The following is a 19,126-nucleotide window of genomic DNA, read 5'->3' as shown; positions in this document are numbered from 1 at the left end:
AGCTCTCCTTGCTGCCAGAGTGAGAAACGGAGGGACTCCCCACGTCCAGGCTCCCCTGCTTGACCCACAGTGGTTCCCTTTTGTTTCAGGCCCTTCCTCATCTTGTATTAACGTTTGCCTTCCGATCTGTTAACCAATCATTGGACTGCTGCCCCTGCCTTGGAGCTTAGCTCTCTTCTCCCACGAAGGAGGTGTTCCTGGCCTCTCTCTTCCAGTGAAATGTCATCCTTGGAAGCTTAGAGGTTCCACTTCACCGAATAGCTGTGTTAATGCCCTTCACAAAACCGTGGACTTCTTGAAGCCAAGCTCATCACTCTTCCTGAGTGAAGAGCTCTTAAAAGACCATTCCCTACACAGCTAGATTGGTCCTATTAATGCTCTCCCAAAATAGAGATTGCAAACCTTTTAGTGATGGCTTAACAACCCCCAACCCAATTTCTCACCTAGAGCAGCTTTACCTAGTAGGTCCTATAGCCAAGCCTTGGATCATTTTCCTTTGCTGAACTGCAGCATCCTCCAGCTGCTCACATTATGGGCATTGGGGTGGGTCTCTGGGGTCTGTCTCCCCTTCCCTCGATATTCAGGGTTTTTCCACAACCCCTGGCACTCTGTGGGACATAGAGTGATGATGGTATGCTAGGAATGAAGCAAATCACTTTGCAGTTACTGGGAAGAAAGGGTTTTGTTGTGATTTGATCCCTGCCTCCTCCCATAGCTTATACATACAGGACTCCTAATACAGGGGAATATTACCTTATGGTAATATTATTAATACATTACCATAGATTTATCATTACATCCCTTATACATATCATTACAAGAACCTGCATGTACTATTAATAGCACTGATAATGCCCAAACCATATTCCTAAGCACTTCCCACACATTACCCCATACTTAAAACAAACCAAGGAAGGTACTATTTATATCCCCATTTTACAAACGAGCAAACAGGCTCAGACAGGTAAACTAACTTGTTAGGTCATATAGGAGTTGAGTGGCAGAGGAGGGACTGGAGCCCAGGCAGGCGGACTCCACTGCTTCAGTGCCTAAAACACTAGGCTTTATGGCACTTGTAATTCTGACTTCATCTGATAGTTCTTCCCTCACCTCAGGTTTAACTTGCCTGAAACAACTCAACATTTGTTGAGATGCCTACTGCGTTCCCTCCAGGTACGTGACATATATGATTGCTAATACGCACAACAACTCTGAGGATTGTTTCCACTTTGCAGAGAGGTTCATTAACTCCATCAAGGTCAGGTAATGAAGAGTGGGAGACAGGTTGTATAGGGGTTGAGCTTGTGGGCTTCCGACTCAGACCACTGGGTTTAACTCTTGCATCTGCCACTTATTAATACTACGTGTGGCTTTGGGCAAATTATTTGGCCTTTCTGTGCTTTAGTCTCCTTGGAACGGAAGTGAGGCTTCATAGGATTTGCTATGAAGATTGGATGAGTTAATACAGACAGATAAAGCCTTTGACACACTGAGTGCTCAATAAATGCTATCTGAAAAAAAGTGATAGAGCCAGGATTTTATCCCAAGTCTCTCTGACATCAAAAGCCATCCTTTGCATACTTCCTTTTTTTTTTTTTTTTTTTATACCTTGATGGCTAGAAGGTGCGGGTAGAAGCTACAGCTCTGGGCTTTGCATACTTCCTTATGCTCCTTACGAACTAAAAAGAAAAACTACCCATGAAGGGAAAAAAGACTGTAAGGAATTCCATCGAAGTGGTAAAAGTAATGGTATTTGAATGGTGGGATATAGGATAACATTTTCTTCTTTCTAGTTTTTAAAATATTTTCAAAGTTCCGTTTATTTTATTTATTTATTTTTTTAGAGACAGGGTCTCTCTATGTTGCCCAGGCTGGCGTACAGTGGCAAGATCATAGCTCACTGCAGCCTCGAACTCCTGGGCTCAAGCAATCCTCCTGCCTCAGCCTCCTGAGTAGCTGGGACTACAGGTGCACCACCACGCTTGGCTAGTTTTTACATTTTTTGTAGGGACGGGGTCTTGCTATGTTGCCCAGGCTGGGCTCAGGCGATAGCCTGACATTAGAATGTTTTATCTTAAAGGTTTAAGAAAACAATGTTTTCTTCCAATATAACTTAATGTTATACTCTTGGTTTTTCTTGATATGTCTAAGTTATTTATAATAATATGGTCAGAAAACTTCTCATGCTATTGCTAAGAGTCATTTATTCCCCTATGCAAGGTACTAGTTTTTCTTATTCACATTCTTCTATAATATACTGTACACTCATGACCCAGGACATACTCTTGCTATGTTGGATTAATTCAAGTGCCTTTTCATCAGATTTTAACTTCCAAGTTATCTAAACACACACACACACACACACACACACACACACACACACAAAACCCAAAAATCAAAAAAGGAATCTCACTACAGAAGGTTTTTCTTTACATTTTGGGTTATTGGCCTAAAAGAAACAGAGATTTTATGCTTTATCAAGATAATTCCTCTGTTGTCTTTATTAGGTTTTTGGCTAACTAGAAAATCTAAACTTTAAAGGATTAAGGAAGCAGTCCTCAGCCTTTTTGGCACCAGGGACCATTTTCATGGAAGACAAGACAATTTTTTCCACGGACTAGGGTTGGGGGAATGGTTTCGGGATGATTCAAGCGCATTACATTTATTGTGCACTTTATTTCTATTATTATTACATTGTATGGAGACTCCTGAGTTAAGGTTTACCCCCATATAATTCCTGTATTGCCTCGAAAGTCTTTTGATGACTATCACTGTTGGTTAAAGAAATGACCATTGTTTTATGGTGACTTGTGATTCTATTTTGAACAAATGTTCTAAACCTTTAATATTTGACAAACTTCCCAGAAACAAAATTCTAAATTCAGTCCTTTTAACTTCAAACTAGCTTTTTAATAATAGAGCCACTAAAAATCCAAGAGAAACTTATTAGACTTATTTAGTATGTTAAAACCATATAGAAAGCATTGTCAAATATGAAATGGTGTTTAACTTTTTTTGGGTTATATGTGTATACATATATTATGAGTATCTGTTCCAAAACTGTATGAGATTCCTAAAATTCTAATATGTCTTGGTATACGTTATCAATAATTATAATTATTATGCTAAATTGCCATATGTCACAGAAATAACCAAATCTCTGTAAGGCTGGTGGCAGGTACCCCTCCCCTCCCTAAAGCTGTAAAAGAAGAAGAAGCCGACTGTGCCGGCCAAAAATAACTAAACGCGGACGATAAGCCAGACGTAGGCAGTTTCGGTTCCCGGGACTGTGCAGCAGACTCCGTTTCTCCGAACCCGCCAAAACCCTCTGGAAAATCCCCAAACCCGCTTCAGGCAGCATAAAAAACCCTAGCCCCCTCCGAACAGGCGCGACTTCTCTGGCCCCCTCTCTGGGGACCAGTGAATTTCGCCCGGGAGCACTCTCTTTCCTCCTCCCCCAATAAAGCCTTGTTGCTGGCCCTTTTCACTCTGCTCCTCTTTCTTTCTCTGCCGCCACCCATCCAAAAACCTTACCATCTCCTTTGTGTCTTTAACCATGACTATTCTAAGACTTTTGTCATCCACAGACAATTATTATTTTACTTGATTCTTTTCAAACAACAGTTTTTAATCAGCTACAGCCCAAGATTTGCTCCTTTAAGAAAAATCATGGAAAGAACTAAAATATCTTTATATTTTTATTTAAAACATTACTGATTCTTTTTGGTTTGTTTTTCAGAGTCAAGTATTAAGTAAATGGCAAAGTTTACCTGGTATCTCCAGGATTTAAAAACTATTCAATCCTGCTGGCCCCAACCTGTTCTCCATTGCTAATGCACTATGGTTAAAACTACAAACATCCTCCTCTGGTCCCAGGGGCTATTGCAGAAGAGGTGAGCATATCACATTGTAAGGGCCAATTTTGAGGGATGGAATTAGTTCAGACCCTCCAGATCAAGGATGCATGCAGATGCCTAAACAAATACTAAACGGGAGACTTTGCCTTTTTGGGCCATGTGGTCCAAACATCCATCCCAACCATAAAGAATTTCCTGCTTCCCATAGACTTAGAGTTTCCTGGGTATAGTTGTTCCCAGTTATGCAAACAGATGTATAATAAGAAATTTATTGGCCACTTTAGGACAAATTACTACGGTGACTGCAAAAAAAAAAAAATTATGATACAGCAAATGTCTCTAAATTCCTTAGCTTAAGTGATTAACAGTGCTTATGTTTTACATAACAAATTGTTACAAGTCTACAACTAAACCCAAGAATATAGTTTAACACTTATAGATAGATTAATTTTGTAGCCAGATTAATTTCATAGCCTTGCCTTTGACATTCTGGTTTTTACTCTTATGTTATCTCAAAGATTTTAAGGGTTGATGGGTACTTGTCCACCTCCAGTCCCATCTGGCCTAGAACATTTAATTGGCTGTAAGCCTTTTTGGCTCTTAAATCCTCTTGGCCATAGAGTCCCACATAGGGCCTACATGGACCTAGGGCAGATGGCCACAGCACCCTGGCAACCAGGGGACAAAATAAAAGTTTGGCCATCAATGCTGCCTCTGGTAGATGCTGGCAAAAAGGGGGAAATCGTGAACTAAAAGAAAATCTTAAGCCCCCTGCCAGCTGACTGAGTGGACCTCCTCTTGGCCAAGGGCATTCCAGAAATACCCTAAGGCTGAGTTGTTGGCTGTGAGAAGGAAGGTCAGACATGCCTTGTCATGCCTGTTTCCCTTCTTGGAGATATCTTTTGTAACTCATTAACAGGCCTAAAGCTATATAAGACAAAGCTTAAACCACTCCTGCAGGTCATCAATTTACTTAACAAATCACTTGAGACTGGGTATAAGTCAGGTAGCTTGTCTCTGATTAACAGACTTCCTTATCTTTTAAAACATTCTAATCTTTTAGACAAAGCTTCGTTTCTTTAACCAATTACAAGTCAAAGAATGTTTAAACTCACCTATAACCTATAATCCCCAGCTTTGAGATGTCCTCCCTTTTTGGGCAAACCAATGTATGCCTTCCATGTATTAATTTATAACTTTACATATAATTCCTCTCTCCCTAAAATGTATAAAACCAAACTATAGGCCGGGCTCAGTGGCTCACATCTGTAATCCTAGCATTCTGGGAGGCTGAGGCAGGAGGATCGCTTGAGCTCAAGAGTTTGAGACCAGCCTGAGCAAGAGGAAGACCCCATCTCTACTAAAAATAGAAAAAATTAGGGGGCTGTGGTGGTGTGTACCTGCAGTTCCAGCTGCTTGGGAGGCTGAGGCAGGAGGATTGCTTAAACTCAGGAGTTTGAGGCTGCAGTGAGCTATGATGATGCCACGGCACTGTAGCCAGGTTGCAGAGTGAGACCCTGTTTCAAAAAAAACAAAAAACAAAAAAACCCTGTAACCCAACTATGGCAAGACTACTTGCTCAAGGCTTCTTGGGTGTGACTCTCTGGGACCACGGTTGCACATATTCAGCTCAGAATAAACCTCTTTAAATTATTTTATAAAGTTTGGATTCTTTTCCATTGATAGCAGGAACCAATGTCTGTAGCCAACAACCTTTGAGGACCTGATACCTGCCAATACCCACATGAGTGAGCTTGAAAGTGACTCCTCCAACAGCGGAGCCTCAAGGTGACTCTTGTTCTGGCTGACATGATGACTGTGGCCTTATGGGGGGCCTTGACCAGACCCAGCTGAGCTACTCCCAGAATCCTCACCTACTGAAACAGTAAGATAACAAACGCTTGTTATTTGAAGTTGATAAATTTGGGGTTGATTTGTTATGCAGCAAAAGATAACTAATATGTTCATTAACTGAAAAAAGTTAGGATTTCAAACTATACAGAGTTTACTTGGTCAACCTTTTAGGGAACTAAATGGCCATAAATATCAAACCCCCCTATAATTTTGTACATCCTTTAACTTTGTAGCTCTACCTCTAGAAAATTCTCTTAAGGGAAATCATGGATGCTAACAAAGAAATGGTTACAAGGATGTTCAGAGTGTAAGGCTGGTGGCAGGCACCCCTCTCCCCTCCCTAAAGCTGCAAAAGAAGAAGAAGCTGACTATGCCCGCCGAAAATAACTGGACACAGACAATAAGCCAGACACAGGCAGTTTCGGTTCCTGGGACTGAACAACAAACTCCGTTTCACGGAACCCGCCAAAACCCTCAGTTCTGCTTCAGGCAGCATAAAAAGCCCTAGCCCCCGCCAAACGGGCGCGACTTCACTGGCCCCCTCTCTCGGGACCAGTGAACCTCGTCCGGGAGTGCTCTCTTTCCCCTTCCCCCAATAAAGCCTCATTGCTTGCCCCTTTTCACTCTGCTCGTCTTTCTTTCTCTGCCGCCGCCCATCCAAAAACCTTACACAGAGCAACGCTGTTCATGATGGCAAATTTCTAGCAATCCATACATCACAGAATTGAGTGGCCAAATTGTGGAATTACCTCTGATAGAACAGTTTGGAATCCATTAGTGAGCCTTGAAAACAATAAAGTGACTTGCCAGTAGCACTTGAAAAAATAAAATGGAATAGAATTAAAAATATCAGATTAAGGACAAGTTTTGCTCTATAAGAAATTTTCATTTCATATTTATACATGTATATGTTGTGATATTAAATTCCTTACTCTGAGTCATTGTCCAAATTTTGAAAACCTGCAGTGTTAACAAAAGATATCTATAAAACTACTTAATGACACAAAAATATCTGAAATATATATATACATATACATATATTTGTTTTTTCGAAACAAGGTCTTGCTCTGTTGCCTGGGCTAGAGTGCATGGAGCACATGGCGTCATCATAGCTGACTGCAACCTCAAACACATCACATTTTTCATTTTCATCTCTTGCGACATTCTCAACAAACCGTAGGCAATGCCTGTTCTTTGTCATGCTAAGCACCTTTACTTTTATATCTTCATGTTCCTGTTGCTCCTTCAAGCCCTTCTCTGTCCTCTATCCTCAAAACTGATTCTTCTTAAATTTGTAAGAAACAATGTTGATGCATTACCTTCTATGGCATGAGAGAATATGTAGGTTTGGGTTTTTTTCTTTTTTTGAGACAAGGTCTCGCTCTGTTGCCTAGGCTAGGGTACAGAGGCAACATCATATCTCACTGCAGCCTCAAACTCTTGGGCTCAGGGGATCCTCCCACCTCAGCCTCCTAAGTAGCTGGGACGACAGGCATGTGCTACCATGCCTGGCTCATTTTTCAATTTTTCTTTTTGGTAGAGACAGGACTCGCTATGTTGCCTAGGCTGGTCTCTCAACTCTTCGGCTCAAGGAATCCTCCTGCCTCCAAAGTGCTAGGATTATAGGCATGAGCCACCATACCTGGCCTGTGTATGGTATTTAACTATGTTAAATATATATGCATAGAAAAAAAAGAATAGAAAGAAACTTGTCCAAATATTAGTAGTGGTAGTTTTTGTCTGGTGGGATTATGGGGAATTTTTAATGTTTTAGAAAAATTTTTAAAGTGTCTAAAATAAACATGTTTTTCTTCTATAATAAAATTTTTAATAAAAGAAAGAAAAGGCATTTAAGAGCAGCCTGGTTTGCTGGAGTCTGTCTGCTGCCTATTTTATCCCAGCACTGGACATGGACCAGGCCAGGAGATCTGGCAGACACCCTCCCCTCTGCCCAGGGCAGTGCCCTCTTTGTTTTCCTGCTCTGATGTATGTGGCTGTGTGGTCCCCATGGCTTTTTCCTCTCATCTTGAGTCTTGTAAGTCAAGTAAGGGAGTCTTGAGCTCCCTTATCTTGGGCAAACTCACTAATGAATGGTGACACGCATAGGCCAGTGAGGAGATGTGGGTCAATGCTGAGATGGAAGAGTGTAATTAAGGAGCTTCTCACTATAAATAATGGACATTGAGCTTCACAATGTCCATGCTGCATGCTCATGTAGACTCTCCTCAACCCTTAGTTTACAGATGAAATAAACTCACAGGAACTCTATGCATACATCTATCTGTCCCTGTGTCAGGCATTCATGTTGCATATTTGTGTGTCCCCAATCCACTACCAAGTTCTGTTAAATATTACCCCTGAGATAGTTCCCCCATCTGTCCACTTCTTGTCATCAATAGCACCACCTCCCAGTCAAGCCCTATAGCAATGGCCTCTTAACTCATCTCCACCAGCCCTTCTATGCCCTCTGATCCTCTTTCCATACAACAGCCAGGGTGATCTTTTGGAAATTTAAGTCAGAACATGTCACCCTGCCCAACCACCATTGCTTAAGACTCTTCAGTGACAGCCCAGTGCCCTTAGGACAGAGACAAAACTCCTCAACGTGGCTCACAGGGGCCCTTCTACTGACTCATGGCCCACTTTTCCCTCCCTCCTCTGTTCCAGTTCCACTGGCCCTCTCTTAGTCCCTTGTACTCACTCCTATCTCCCTTCTGCCACAGGGCCTTTGCATATCCTCTGTCTGCTGCCAGGCCTATCCTTGCTGGCCCCTGTGCCTAGTTAACTCCTACTAATCCTTCAGAACTCAGTTCAAATGTCATCACTTTCTAGATTACATCCTCACTAGACATTCTTATAGCACTTCCTTCCTTTTCTTCAAGTCACTAAATGAAGTTGCATCTTTTTGTTTATTTGATTAGTTGATTAGTGTTTGCTTATTTTCACATGAGAGCATAAGTTCCATGAAGGTAGGGACTATGTCTCTTTTGGATCACCAATCCCTAGTACTGAGGGCAATGATTGGCAAACCAGGGGAGCTCATAAAATTCTTGTTAAATGAGTTAGTTAATGAATTAACAAAACCCAGTGACACTTCTGATCTGGTTCCTGTTGTCGAAAGGGCTCTCAAACCCTTTGGAAGATAGGAAATAGAAGAGGGAGGGGACTATCATAATAATGTCTGCTGGTCACAGAATGTCAAAGTGACAGCTGAGTCCACAAGCTGCATGTTAGAGGCCTCCTTCCTCCTGCTCATCTCTGCCCTCTTCCAAAGAGGGCCAGGAAAAGAGCCACCGTGGTGAAGCCCGGGGCCAGCCTTTGGCGACCAGAGCCTTACCAGGAGGCAGGGGGAATGGGAAGATAAATAAAGGAAGGAATGAATGTCTACTGAGAAGGGACTCTGTTTTGGATGCCATGCTAAATGTTTACACGAATCAGTCATTTCATCTTCCCAACAATTCCATTTTGTAGATGAGAAAAACAGACTCGAGGAGGTTATTAAACTTGGCCAAGGTTATAAAAGCAAGGCAGGGCAAAACTGAGTTTCACCTGGATCTGTCAGCCTTCCTTCAAAGCCTGGGCTTCCCCAGGCTGCCATCCTCAAAACCTCCCCACCTCGTTAACTTAGCGCCCAAAGTTCCATTGTTAAATACTCATCCATTGGCCTTTTTCTAAAGCTCTCTTTTACAAGTCCATGTATGATAGTTGAAGTTTATACATTGGAAACAGAAACTCAATATCATAAAGGCAACCACTACAAGACCTAAAAGAAGTATTTAAACAAAAATCGGAATGTGGACAGTAAAGGTGACAAGGAGTTAGTGTGAGTGAGTTAACTTCTCAGTCTTCGTATTGAGGAGACAAGAGATACTGTCTAATTGACAAATTCAGAAAGATGTTACATAAAGGATAACAGTGATCACAGGAGAACTAAAAACAGAAGCTGTTGGTGAGGGTTGCCTCTGGGAAGAAGAGAGAAACCAGCATTTTTCTTTTTTTTATTTAGTCATAGTGATGTAAGCATTTTTCATTTGTTTGCCCTTCAGAGCTGTTCATTTTTTAAAAAATTAATGTTCTATTCTGTAACTTAAAAAAAAAGTTGTTCTAAGCTCTTTATATATTAGAAAAAAAAAGTTGAGAAATTTTTCTTACAAAGGACTAAACAAACAAAAATAGCCTACCTTTAGAATGCAAGTATGTCTAGAAGTATAATATTAACCCTCGACACCTGGGTATAAGTTAGGTCTGCAGATTTTGTTTGTGTTGGGAAGTACCTGAAAGGTGGGGGGTGGGGAGTGTCATGTGATAATAAATGTGGTTCCTAAGCAGTTGCTTCAGGGGAACAGGCAAGTAGACCAGGCTTCATAAATTTGCTTTTACAAGCACACAGGGCCAGGCTGACACATTCAGACACACCCAGACATGAGGGGGCACTGGTCCCACGAGGGCCGTGGATAAGGACCCTCCAACTCCATCCACCAGCCAAGACTCTGCCCCCAGCAGGACTGTACTCTGAACAGGAACCCCTGCCAGCCAGGGATCCTGCTCCTGTGGGATCTGTCCGACCACAGCTTCTTGGGGGCCAGAGTGGATCTAGTCTCAGGAAGGTGGGATGCAGGGAGATCTCAGGTGAGAGCAACCTCAGGTTCTGTTCCAGAGCTGGCCACAGAGCACTGATCGGAGCCCTGTACCCCTTAGGACCCAAGGGCCTCTTTTTCCTCCCTGGGCAGGGCAGCCTCTTGACCTTTGCTCGCCAGCAGTTTATGTTCCTTTGGGCTCAGCAGCTGAAGAAAGGAAGGCTGGGCATGGCTCTGGAGTGCCACTTGCTGGCTGGCCGTGAGGAGCTAGGAGACTGGCATTCCCAGCACCAAAGCCCTGTTGATCTTTGACCCCCACCCCTCCCTGGGAGCCTTGGCCCTCCTCCTGCCTTCCTTTCTTCCCTGCTGGCCTCTCCCTCTGTTTGCTGTCTCCTCACTTCCTTCTGTCCCCTTCCTCTGCCTGGCACGTTCTCCCAGCCTTTGGCCCAGTCCAATCCTTCCATGCTGTCTTCAAGCCCTACTTCCTGCACATCTCCCGACCCAGACAAGGAGAACCCAAGTAAAAAGGTCCAGTGGGCTTCTGGGAGGAGGAGGACATCATCTACAGACTCAGAGTCCAAGTCCCACTCAGACCCCTCCAGGGTGTCCAGGTCCCGGAGACCCAGCCGACTGACGGTGAAGTACGACCGGGGGCAGCTCCAGCGCTGGCTGGATACGGAGCAGTGGGTGGATGCTCAGGTGCAGGAGCTCTTCCAGGTGGGTAGCACAGGGGAAAGCCGGGGCAGATGTGGGCCCCGGGTTGGCTGAGGGTCTGAGGGAGAGGCTGGCTGCTCAGAGACCTTCGCAGGAGCTGGAGGCTGGTGTGAGAGGTTCCCATGGACAGAAAGCATTTCCCAGCAGGTGGGTTTGGAGTCTGCCTAGCTCTGGTTTTGACTGTGCCTCTCTCTTTGTGACCTGGGTAAGGTCTTTTAACATCCCTGAGACTTAGTTTCCTAACCTATAAAATAGGGCTGTCAATGCCTGCTATATCTCCTTTGTGGGACTTTGTGAGGTTCAAATGAGACAGTAGAAGGGAAAATGCTTGGTCAGGCTGTTTTTCTTTATGTCTTTATTTACTCTTATTCTCAACACACAGTTTTTGAGACAGAGTCTCACTGTGTTGCCCGGGCTAGAGTGCTGTGGCATCAGCCTAGCTCACAGCAACCTCAAACTCCTGGGCTCAAACAATCCTCCTGCCTCAGCCTCCCGAGTAGCTGGGACTACAGGCATGCGCCACCATGCCCGGCTAATTTTTTCTATGTATTTTTAGTTGTCCGATTAATTTCTTTCTAGTTTTAGTAGAGACGGGGTCTCGCTCTTGCTCAGGCTGGTTTCGAACTCCTGAGCTCAAACAATCCGCCTGCCTCAGCCTCCCAGAGTGCTAGGATTACAGGCATGAGCCACCACGCCCGGCCCACATACATGTCTTGATCCACATTTTCCAGTACTGTAGCTATCAGCCACATGTAGGTATTTAACTTTAAATGAATTAAAATTAAATAAAATTATTCAGTTCCCCAGTCACACTAGCCACATTTCAAGTGCTAAATAGCCCCATGTGGCTAGTGGCTACCATATTGTTAGCACAGATATAGAACTATTTCCATCATCTCAGAACGGATAGCGCTAGGCTAGAATGTTAGAGTAACCAAAAGTGAGCATTCATACCCTCAACCCTGGCTCTGACTGACTCCCCTTCAACCCTACCCTGGGAAAAGGATGGGTCTTGGCCCCTAGTCATAGGAAGTGGCACTTTCTTACTTAGATACCTCCAAATCTGGATCCTAGAGTAGTAACAACTGCTGTTCTAGCAACAAGAATAACATTTTCAGCACTTAGCTATGTGCGAGGCACAGTGCCAAGCACTGACATGCATTATTTCATTTAATCCTCTCCACAACTCCATTAGGTCAGCACTGTTTTATAGCTCAAGGAATGGAGGCTCACAGATGTTGAGTAACTTGCCCAAGGTCACACAAATAGGAAGCTATGGGACCAGGAGCTGCAGCTAGAGCTCTGGCTGCTGAGCTTGGGCACTTATTCAAGCAGCCAGTGGTGCTCCACACTTCAAATACTTAAGAAAAAACACTGATGCCCCGGCTCCACTTTAACTGAATTTAAATATGCTACAGTGGGGTCCAGACATTGGGTATTTTTTTAATAAGCTCCACAGTTAGTTCTATCATGTGGTCAAGCTGAGAACCACTGCACCAAGCCAGAGTACCTGGAGTTCACCTCGTCCACAATATGTGGTCCTTGTTTCAGCTCCCTGTTGACTCAGGTCCTGTCTTGTCTTTTTGGGACAGCAAAGGCCTGTGATTCTTGTGGGTAGGGGCTGTCAGTAGTCCTGTGGTTGGGGGTGGGAAAGAATGATAGGTGTGGCCCAGTCCATCTTGAAGCTCACTGAGTCATGTGTCAGTTTGGTCCAGGTGTTAACCATGTCCCCTGCAGCATCCTAAGCCCATTCATGGAGAGGAGGGAGATGCCCTGGAGCTGGGAGCAGGAGAGGTGGACTTTGTTGGCATGTGTCTATTCTCCTTGTGGGACACCTCTACTGCCTTTCCTTAATTCCAGCACTCCCTACCAGATCAGTTTCCATTTCAGATTGTTTATTGTACACTTGCATGAAAAGGCTCACATTTCAGACACACCAGGGCAAAATACTTCCAGGCATCAGAGAAAGACAGCAGCTAAAGAACCTTGTTTTGTAAGATGAAGGTGGAGGGCAGGAAGCTGTATAATATAATAAGCCCATAACATTGGAAAATGAGACATGTGGGAGGACCGCTCCCAGGCAATGACAGGAATAAAATGCCTGGCCTGTGGTTGCCATGGCAACTGTCCAAAGGTGCCAGGTGACGGTTCCTCTCCCAATCCCTACTGTTTTGAGCAGGAAGCAGTGAAGTGTCTGGGGAAGCCCTAGGTGGCTGGTCATCTAGGGCAGAGGTCAAGGAAACAGTCTCCAGCTTTACTCTGCTCCAGTTCTACCTTCACAGAGCCCCTCCTCACCCACCAGGGATCCACCCCATACACCCGTCTTGGACAGCATCACTGGGAATGGTTCTGGAGGACCATCACTCTACTGTGTAACTTAATGGGACCAACCTTCCTTTGTTAGAGGGCCCTCTCTCTTCTCCCTGGATGTACAGCCTGGTTTGGGGTCTTCAGAGGAACCAAGTCTGGGAATACAGACTCGGGCCCCTGGAGCTCCTGTGGTCCAGAGGTAGAGTGTGGATTTGGCTTCTAAGCAGCGACTTAAATATCCATGAGTTTCTCCTATTTTAAGGAGACCCTCATTTAACAACATCCCCCTCTCTAGTTACCATTCCCTATTTCTTTTCTATTTTTTTTTTTTTTTTTTGAGACAGAGTCTCACTGTGTTGCCCAGGCTAGAGTGCCGTGGCGTCATCCTAGCTCACAGCAACCTCAAACTCCTGGACTCAAGCGATCCTCCTGCCTCAGCCTCCTGAGTAGCTGTGACTACAGGCATGCGCCACCACGCCCGGCTAATTTTTTCTATATATTTTTAGTTGTCCAATTAATTTCTTTCTAATTTTAGTAGAGACGGGGGTCTCGCTCTTGCTCAGGCTGGTCTCAAACTCCTGAGCTCAAACAATCCGCCCGCCTCGGCCAACCAGAGAGCTAGGATTACAGGCGTGAGCCACCGCGCCCGGCCACCATTCCCTATTTCTTATCTCCTTAGAGCCAGACTGCTTAAAGGATTTGTCCACACTCACAGCCTTTACTTACTTTTTTCCTTCCTCTCACCATTCAATCCACTGAAGTCTGGCTCCTTCTCCCACCATTCTGTTGAGAGCTCTGGCCGAGGTCACCGATCACTGCATTGGGGCTAAATCTAATGTCCCTATCAGCAGGGAACACTGTTAACCATCCAGAGTTTTGAAACATTCCTTTTCTGTAACTTCCATGACACTATCTTTTTCTGGTGCAGCTGGCATTTTGATACAACCCTTTTGACGTGGTGACATTTTCTTTTTTTTTTTAAGAGCTGGGGTCTCACTTTGTCATCCAGGCTGGAGTGCAGTGGCATCATCATAGTTCATTGCAGCCTCAGTCTCCTTGGCTCAAGCAAGCCTCTCACCTCAGCCTCCTGGGTTGCTAGGACTACAGATGCGTGCCAGCACACCTGGCTAATTAAAAAACCTTTTTTTATAGAGACGGGGTCTTCCTGTGTTGCCTAGGCTGGTCTCAAACTTCTGGCCTCAAGCAATCCTCCCACCTTGGCCCCCCAGAGTGCTAGGATTATAGGCATGAGCCACTGTTCCCAGCCTGATGTGACATTTTAAGTAATGATCTATCAGACTTTCAGCTGTAAAAAAGTGTTGTCAATGAATGTGAGAAACAAACATTTGTTAGTTCATCTGAGCCTTACTCCATCGCTGATGCCCATGGTGGACAGATCAGGAGGAAGGGGCCTTGTGTGAGGTGGAGGTAAGAAAGGGGGTCAAATCAGGCAGCGTCTGGCAGGAAACCATCCTATGTAATATAGAGTCACAAGTTTACCACGCTTGTTCATCCCAGGAGGGGTTGTTTTGTATACCTGCTTATTTCCCGAGACTTCAAAAAATACTTGAGGGAAAGAATATTTGGACTGTGACATGAGCCCATATGCTCAATGCCATACTGCAGTGGCAATCTTACTCTCCGTAATCCGCATACCTTACATTCGATATATAGTCATGTCTCCATTAACAATGGGGATATGTTCTGAAAAATGCATCATTAGGTGATTTCGTTTTTGTGTGAACACCATAGAGGGCACTTACACAACCCTAGGTAGTAAAGGCTGCTATACACATAGGCTATATGGTATAGCCTATTGCTGCTCATAGGCTACATAACTGCACAGCATGTTACTGTATTGAATACTGTAAACAATGATAACACAATGGTAAGTATTTGAGTATCTAAACATAGAAAAGGTACAGTAAAAACACAATATAGGCCGGGCGCGGTGGCTCACGCCTGTAATCCTAGCACTCTGGGAGGCCGAGATGGGTGGATCGCTCAAGATCAGGAGTTCTAGACCAGCCTGAGCAAGAGTGAGACCCCGTCTCTACCAAAAAATAGAAATTATCTGGACAACTAAATACATATATATATAGAAAAAATTAGCCGGGCATGGTGGCGCATGCCTATAGTCCCTGCTACTCGGGAGGCTGGGGCAGAAGGATTGCTTGAGCCCGGGAGTTTGAGGTTGCTGTGAGCTAGGCTGACGCCAAGGCACTCACTCTAGCCAGGGTAACAAAGCAAGACTCTGTCTCAAAAAAAAAAAAACACACAATATAGAACATAAAAAAGAGTACAACTTATAGGCACTTACCATGAATAAAGCTTGCAGGACTGGAAATTGCACTGGGTATCAGTCAGCAAGTGAGTGGTGAGTGAATGTGAAGGCCTAGGACATTACTTACACTGCTGTAGACTTTATAAACACTGCACACTTAGGCTACACTAAATTTATAGAAATATTTTTTTTCTTCAATAACAAATTAACCTTAGCTTACTATAACTTTTTTACTTTATAAACTTAAATTTTTAAAAAATTTCTTGACTCTTTCGTAATAATACTTAGCTTAAACCACACATTATATGGCTGCACAAAAATATTTCCTTTCTTTATATCCTTATCCTACATGCTTTTTTCTATTTTTAATCTTTTTTTTTCTTTACTTTTTAAACTTTTGTTGTTAAAAGTGAATATACAGACACATACCTTAGCCTAGGCCTGTACAGGGTCAGGATCATCAATATCTTCCATCCCCACATCTTGTCCCACTGGAAGATCTTCAGGGACAATGACACTCATGAAGCTGTCATCTCTTGTGATAACAATACCTTCTTCTAGAATACCTCCTGAAGGACCTGCCTGAGGCTGTTTCACAGTTAACTTTTTTTTTATAAGTAGAAGGAGTACATTCTAAAATAATAATAAAATGTATAGCATAGTAAGTACATAAATCAGTAATATAGTTGTTTATTACCATTATCAAGTATTGTGTACTGTACATAATTGTATGTGCTATGTTTGATACCACTGGCAGTGCAGTGAATTTATTTACACCAGCATCACCATAAACACATTGCTTTGTGCTAAAACATGACAGCTACATCATCACTAGGCAATAGGAATTTTTCAGTTCCATTATAATCTCATGGGATTACCATCATATATACAGTATATTGTTGGCCAAAACATCATTAGGTGGTGCATGACTATACATATATCAACTGTCATAAATGATATAACAGTAAATGATATAACAGCAGGAATGATACTTGTTTGGAGGCAAAGTTCTAATCATTAGAGTAATTATTATTCTGCCCTACTTCCCCCTTCTGAGATTCCAATTACACATACGTTAGACTACTTGACATTGTTTCACAGGTCACCAAGGCTCTTTTCCTATCTGTTCTTTCCCCCTCACCCCAGCTGTTTTTTGTTTATTTGTTTTTGTTTTGTCTGTGCTTCATTTTGGCTATTTCTTTCTATGTATCTTCAACTGATCTTTCTTATTGCAGTGGCAAATATGCTGTTTATTCCACCCAGCAAAGTTTTTATATAAAATGTTGTATTTTTTATCTCTTATATTTTACATTTCTCTCATTACTGCGTTCATGTCTTCTTTGCCTGGGCTAGAGTGCTGTGGCATCAGCCTAGCTCACAGCAAGGTCAAATTCCTGGGCTCAAGCAATCCTCCTGCCCCAGCCTCACAAGTAGCTGAGACTACAGGCACGTGGCAACATGCTTGGCTAATTTTTTCTATTTTTAGTAGAGATGAGATCTCGCTCTTGCTCAGGCTGGTCTCAAACTCTTAAACTCAAGGGATCCTCCCACCTCAGCCTCCCGGAGTGCTAGGATTACAGGTGTGAGCCACTGCACCCGGCCTATTTTTTTTTTTAAATGTGAAACGTTTCACAAATCTGCATGTCATCCTTGCATAGGGGCCATGCTAATCTTCTCTGTATCATTCCAATTTTAGTATATGTGCTGCCAAAGTAAACACATGACTACTAATTTTTGATTGGAAACTGGACATTATGAATTTTATGTTGAGTAATTGGACTTTTAAAAAATCTTCCTTTATTTAATTAATTTATTTATGGTTGAGACAATCTCACTTTGTTGCCCTAGGTAGAATGTAGTGTCATCATCATAGCTCACTACAACCTCAAAATCCTGGGCTTAAGCGATCCTCCTGCCTCACTCTCTCCAAGTAGCTAGGACTGCAGGTGTGCACCATGATGCCTGAGTAATTTTTCTATTTTTAGTAGAGACAAGGTCTTGCTTTTGCTCAGGCTGGTCTCAAACTCCTGAGCTCAAGCAATCTTCCCACCTCAGCCTCCGAGAGTGTTAGGATTACAGGTGTGAGCCATCGCACCCAGCCAAAATCTTCCTTTAGTGGGTGTTTGGCTTTGTTCTAGTAAGCAGTTAAATTACTAAGGGTTCAGTTTGATCTGTCTGAAGCTTGTTTTTAAGCTCTGTTAGGGTTAGTCTAGAGTAGCCATTAATCTAGGGAACAATTTACCCTCCTAGTAAAATACGACCATTTGAGATGTGTACTGAATTCCTGCATGATCAACAATAACTGTCCACTCTGGTTAGTTGGAACTTGATTTGTCCCCGGTCCTGTGTGAGGTCTCAGAACTGTTCACCTCGGTGCCTTCAATGTCTGGTAGTACCTGGTCTTGTGAAGTTTTGCTGTGTGGATATGCACCTTAGTATTCAACAAGATTCCAGAGAATGCTTATGCAGATTTCTGGAGGTCTCTTTCTGCACAATTCCCTCCTCTCCAGAACTTTGTCCAGCAACTTCCAGCCAGCCACCTCTCCCTCCCTGAACTCTGTCCCATCAATTTAGCATACCACTGTGCTCTGCATTGGAGCTCTGTCTCTGCTCTGTGATCTGGAAATTGCCTCCAGGAAGAAATATGGTGCAATTATAGAATTTACCTCTTTTGTTTCCCTCCTCTGTGGGATTACATTCCTGAGCTACCTATTATCCACTGTCTGAAAACATTGTTCATATATTTTGTCTAGTTTTCTAGTTACTTATGTTGTGAGAATAAACCTGGTCCCTGTGACTCCACCATGACCAGACACATAAATATCTGATTAACTGTTACTCAGCCTTCAGGTCTCAGATTATAGATCACTTCCTCTAGAAAGCCTTCCTGAATCCCAGGCTTGGCTAGGTCCTCCTCCTATGTGCTTCCATGTTATCTCATCAGTGTGCTGATCATCCTCCATTGTATTGCTGTTTCACTTGTCTGTATCCCTCAGGAAACTATTAATAGAAGCTTTTCAAGGGCAGGATCATGCCTGTCTGTTTCACCAGATGGCCCCAGCACTCGTCACAACACTTGGTACATAGCATACACTCAATAAATAGGCATCAAATACTGAGTGAATACTGAGTAGGATGAGCTAGAGATCAAGGAAGCAAAGGGGAAAGTCTAGCTCTTAAGGTAAAAGGGCTAACTTAGGCACTATTTATTTTTAAAAAGGTATGGAAAGACCAAAAGTGTTAACAGTAGTTACCTGTTGGCAGTGGGAGCAGTGAGGGGGTAGATGAGATTTCTTTTTCTTTTTGCTTTATTTTCTTTCTCTCTTCTTTCCTTTTCTTTTTTTTTCGAAATTGACTTTATTTTATTTATTTATTTATTTATTTTTTTTGAGACAAGAGTCTCACTCTTTTTGCCCAGGCTAGAGTGCAGTGGCGTCAGCCTAGCTCACGGCAACCTCAAACTCCTGGGCTCAAGTGATCCTTCTGCCTCAGCCTCCCGAGTAGCTGGGACTACAGGCATGCGCCACCAT

The 19,126-nt window shown here is 43.3% G+C and overlaps 1 protein-coding gene across 1 annotated transcript in view; it reads left to right on the top strand.

Moving 5' to 3' along the window:
- Positions 1-10,689: 10,689 nt before the first annotated feature.
- The window catches only part of PPP1R14D (protein phosphatase 1, regulatory (inhibitor) subunit 14D), a 13,103-nt gene continuing 4,666 nt past the window's right edge, over positions 10,690-19,126 (top strand). The window contains exon 1 of the mRNA XM_012649246.1: positions 10,690-11,005. Within this exon, the coding sequence (XP_012504700.1) occupies positions 10,751-11,005 (255 nt within the window). The 5' untranslated portion in view covers positions 10,690-10,750. The remainder of the gene's footprint in view (positions 11,006-19,126) is intronic.

This window comes from Propithecus coquereli, unplaced genomic scaffold, assembly GCF_000956105.1.
Source record: "Propithecus coquereli isolate 6110/MARCELLA unplaced genomic scaffold, Pcoq_1.0 Scaffold3, whole genome shotgun sequence".
Classification (NCBI taxonomy): domain Eukaryota; kingdom Metazoa; phylum Chordata; class Mammalia; order Primates; family Indriidae; genus Propithecus; species Propithecus coquereli.
The sequence above is the reverse complement of the archived record's forward strand: the minus strand, read 5'-3'. Positions and strand labels throughout refer to the sequence as shown.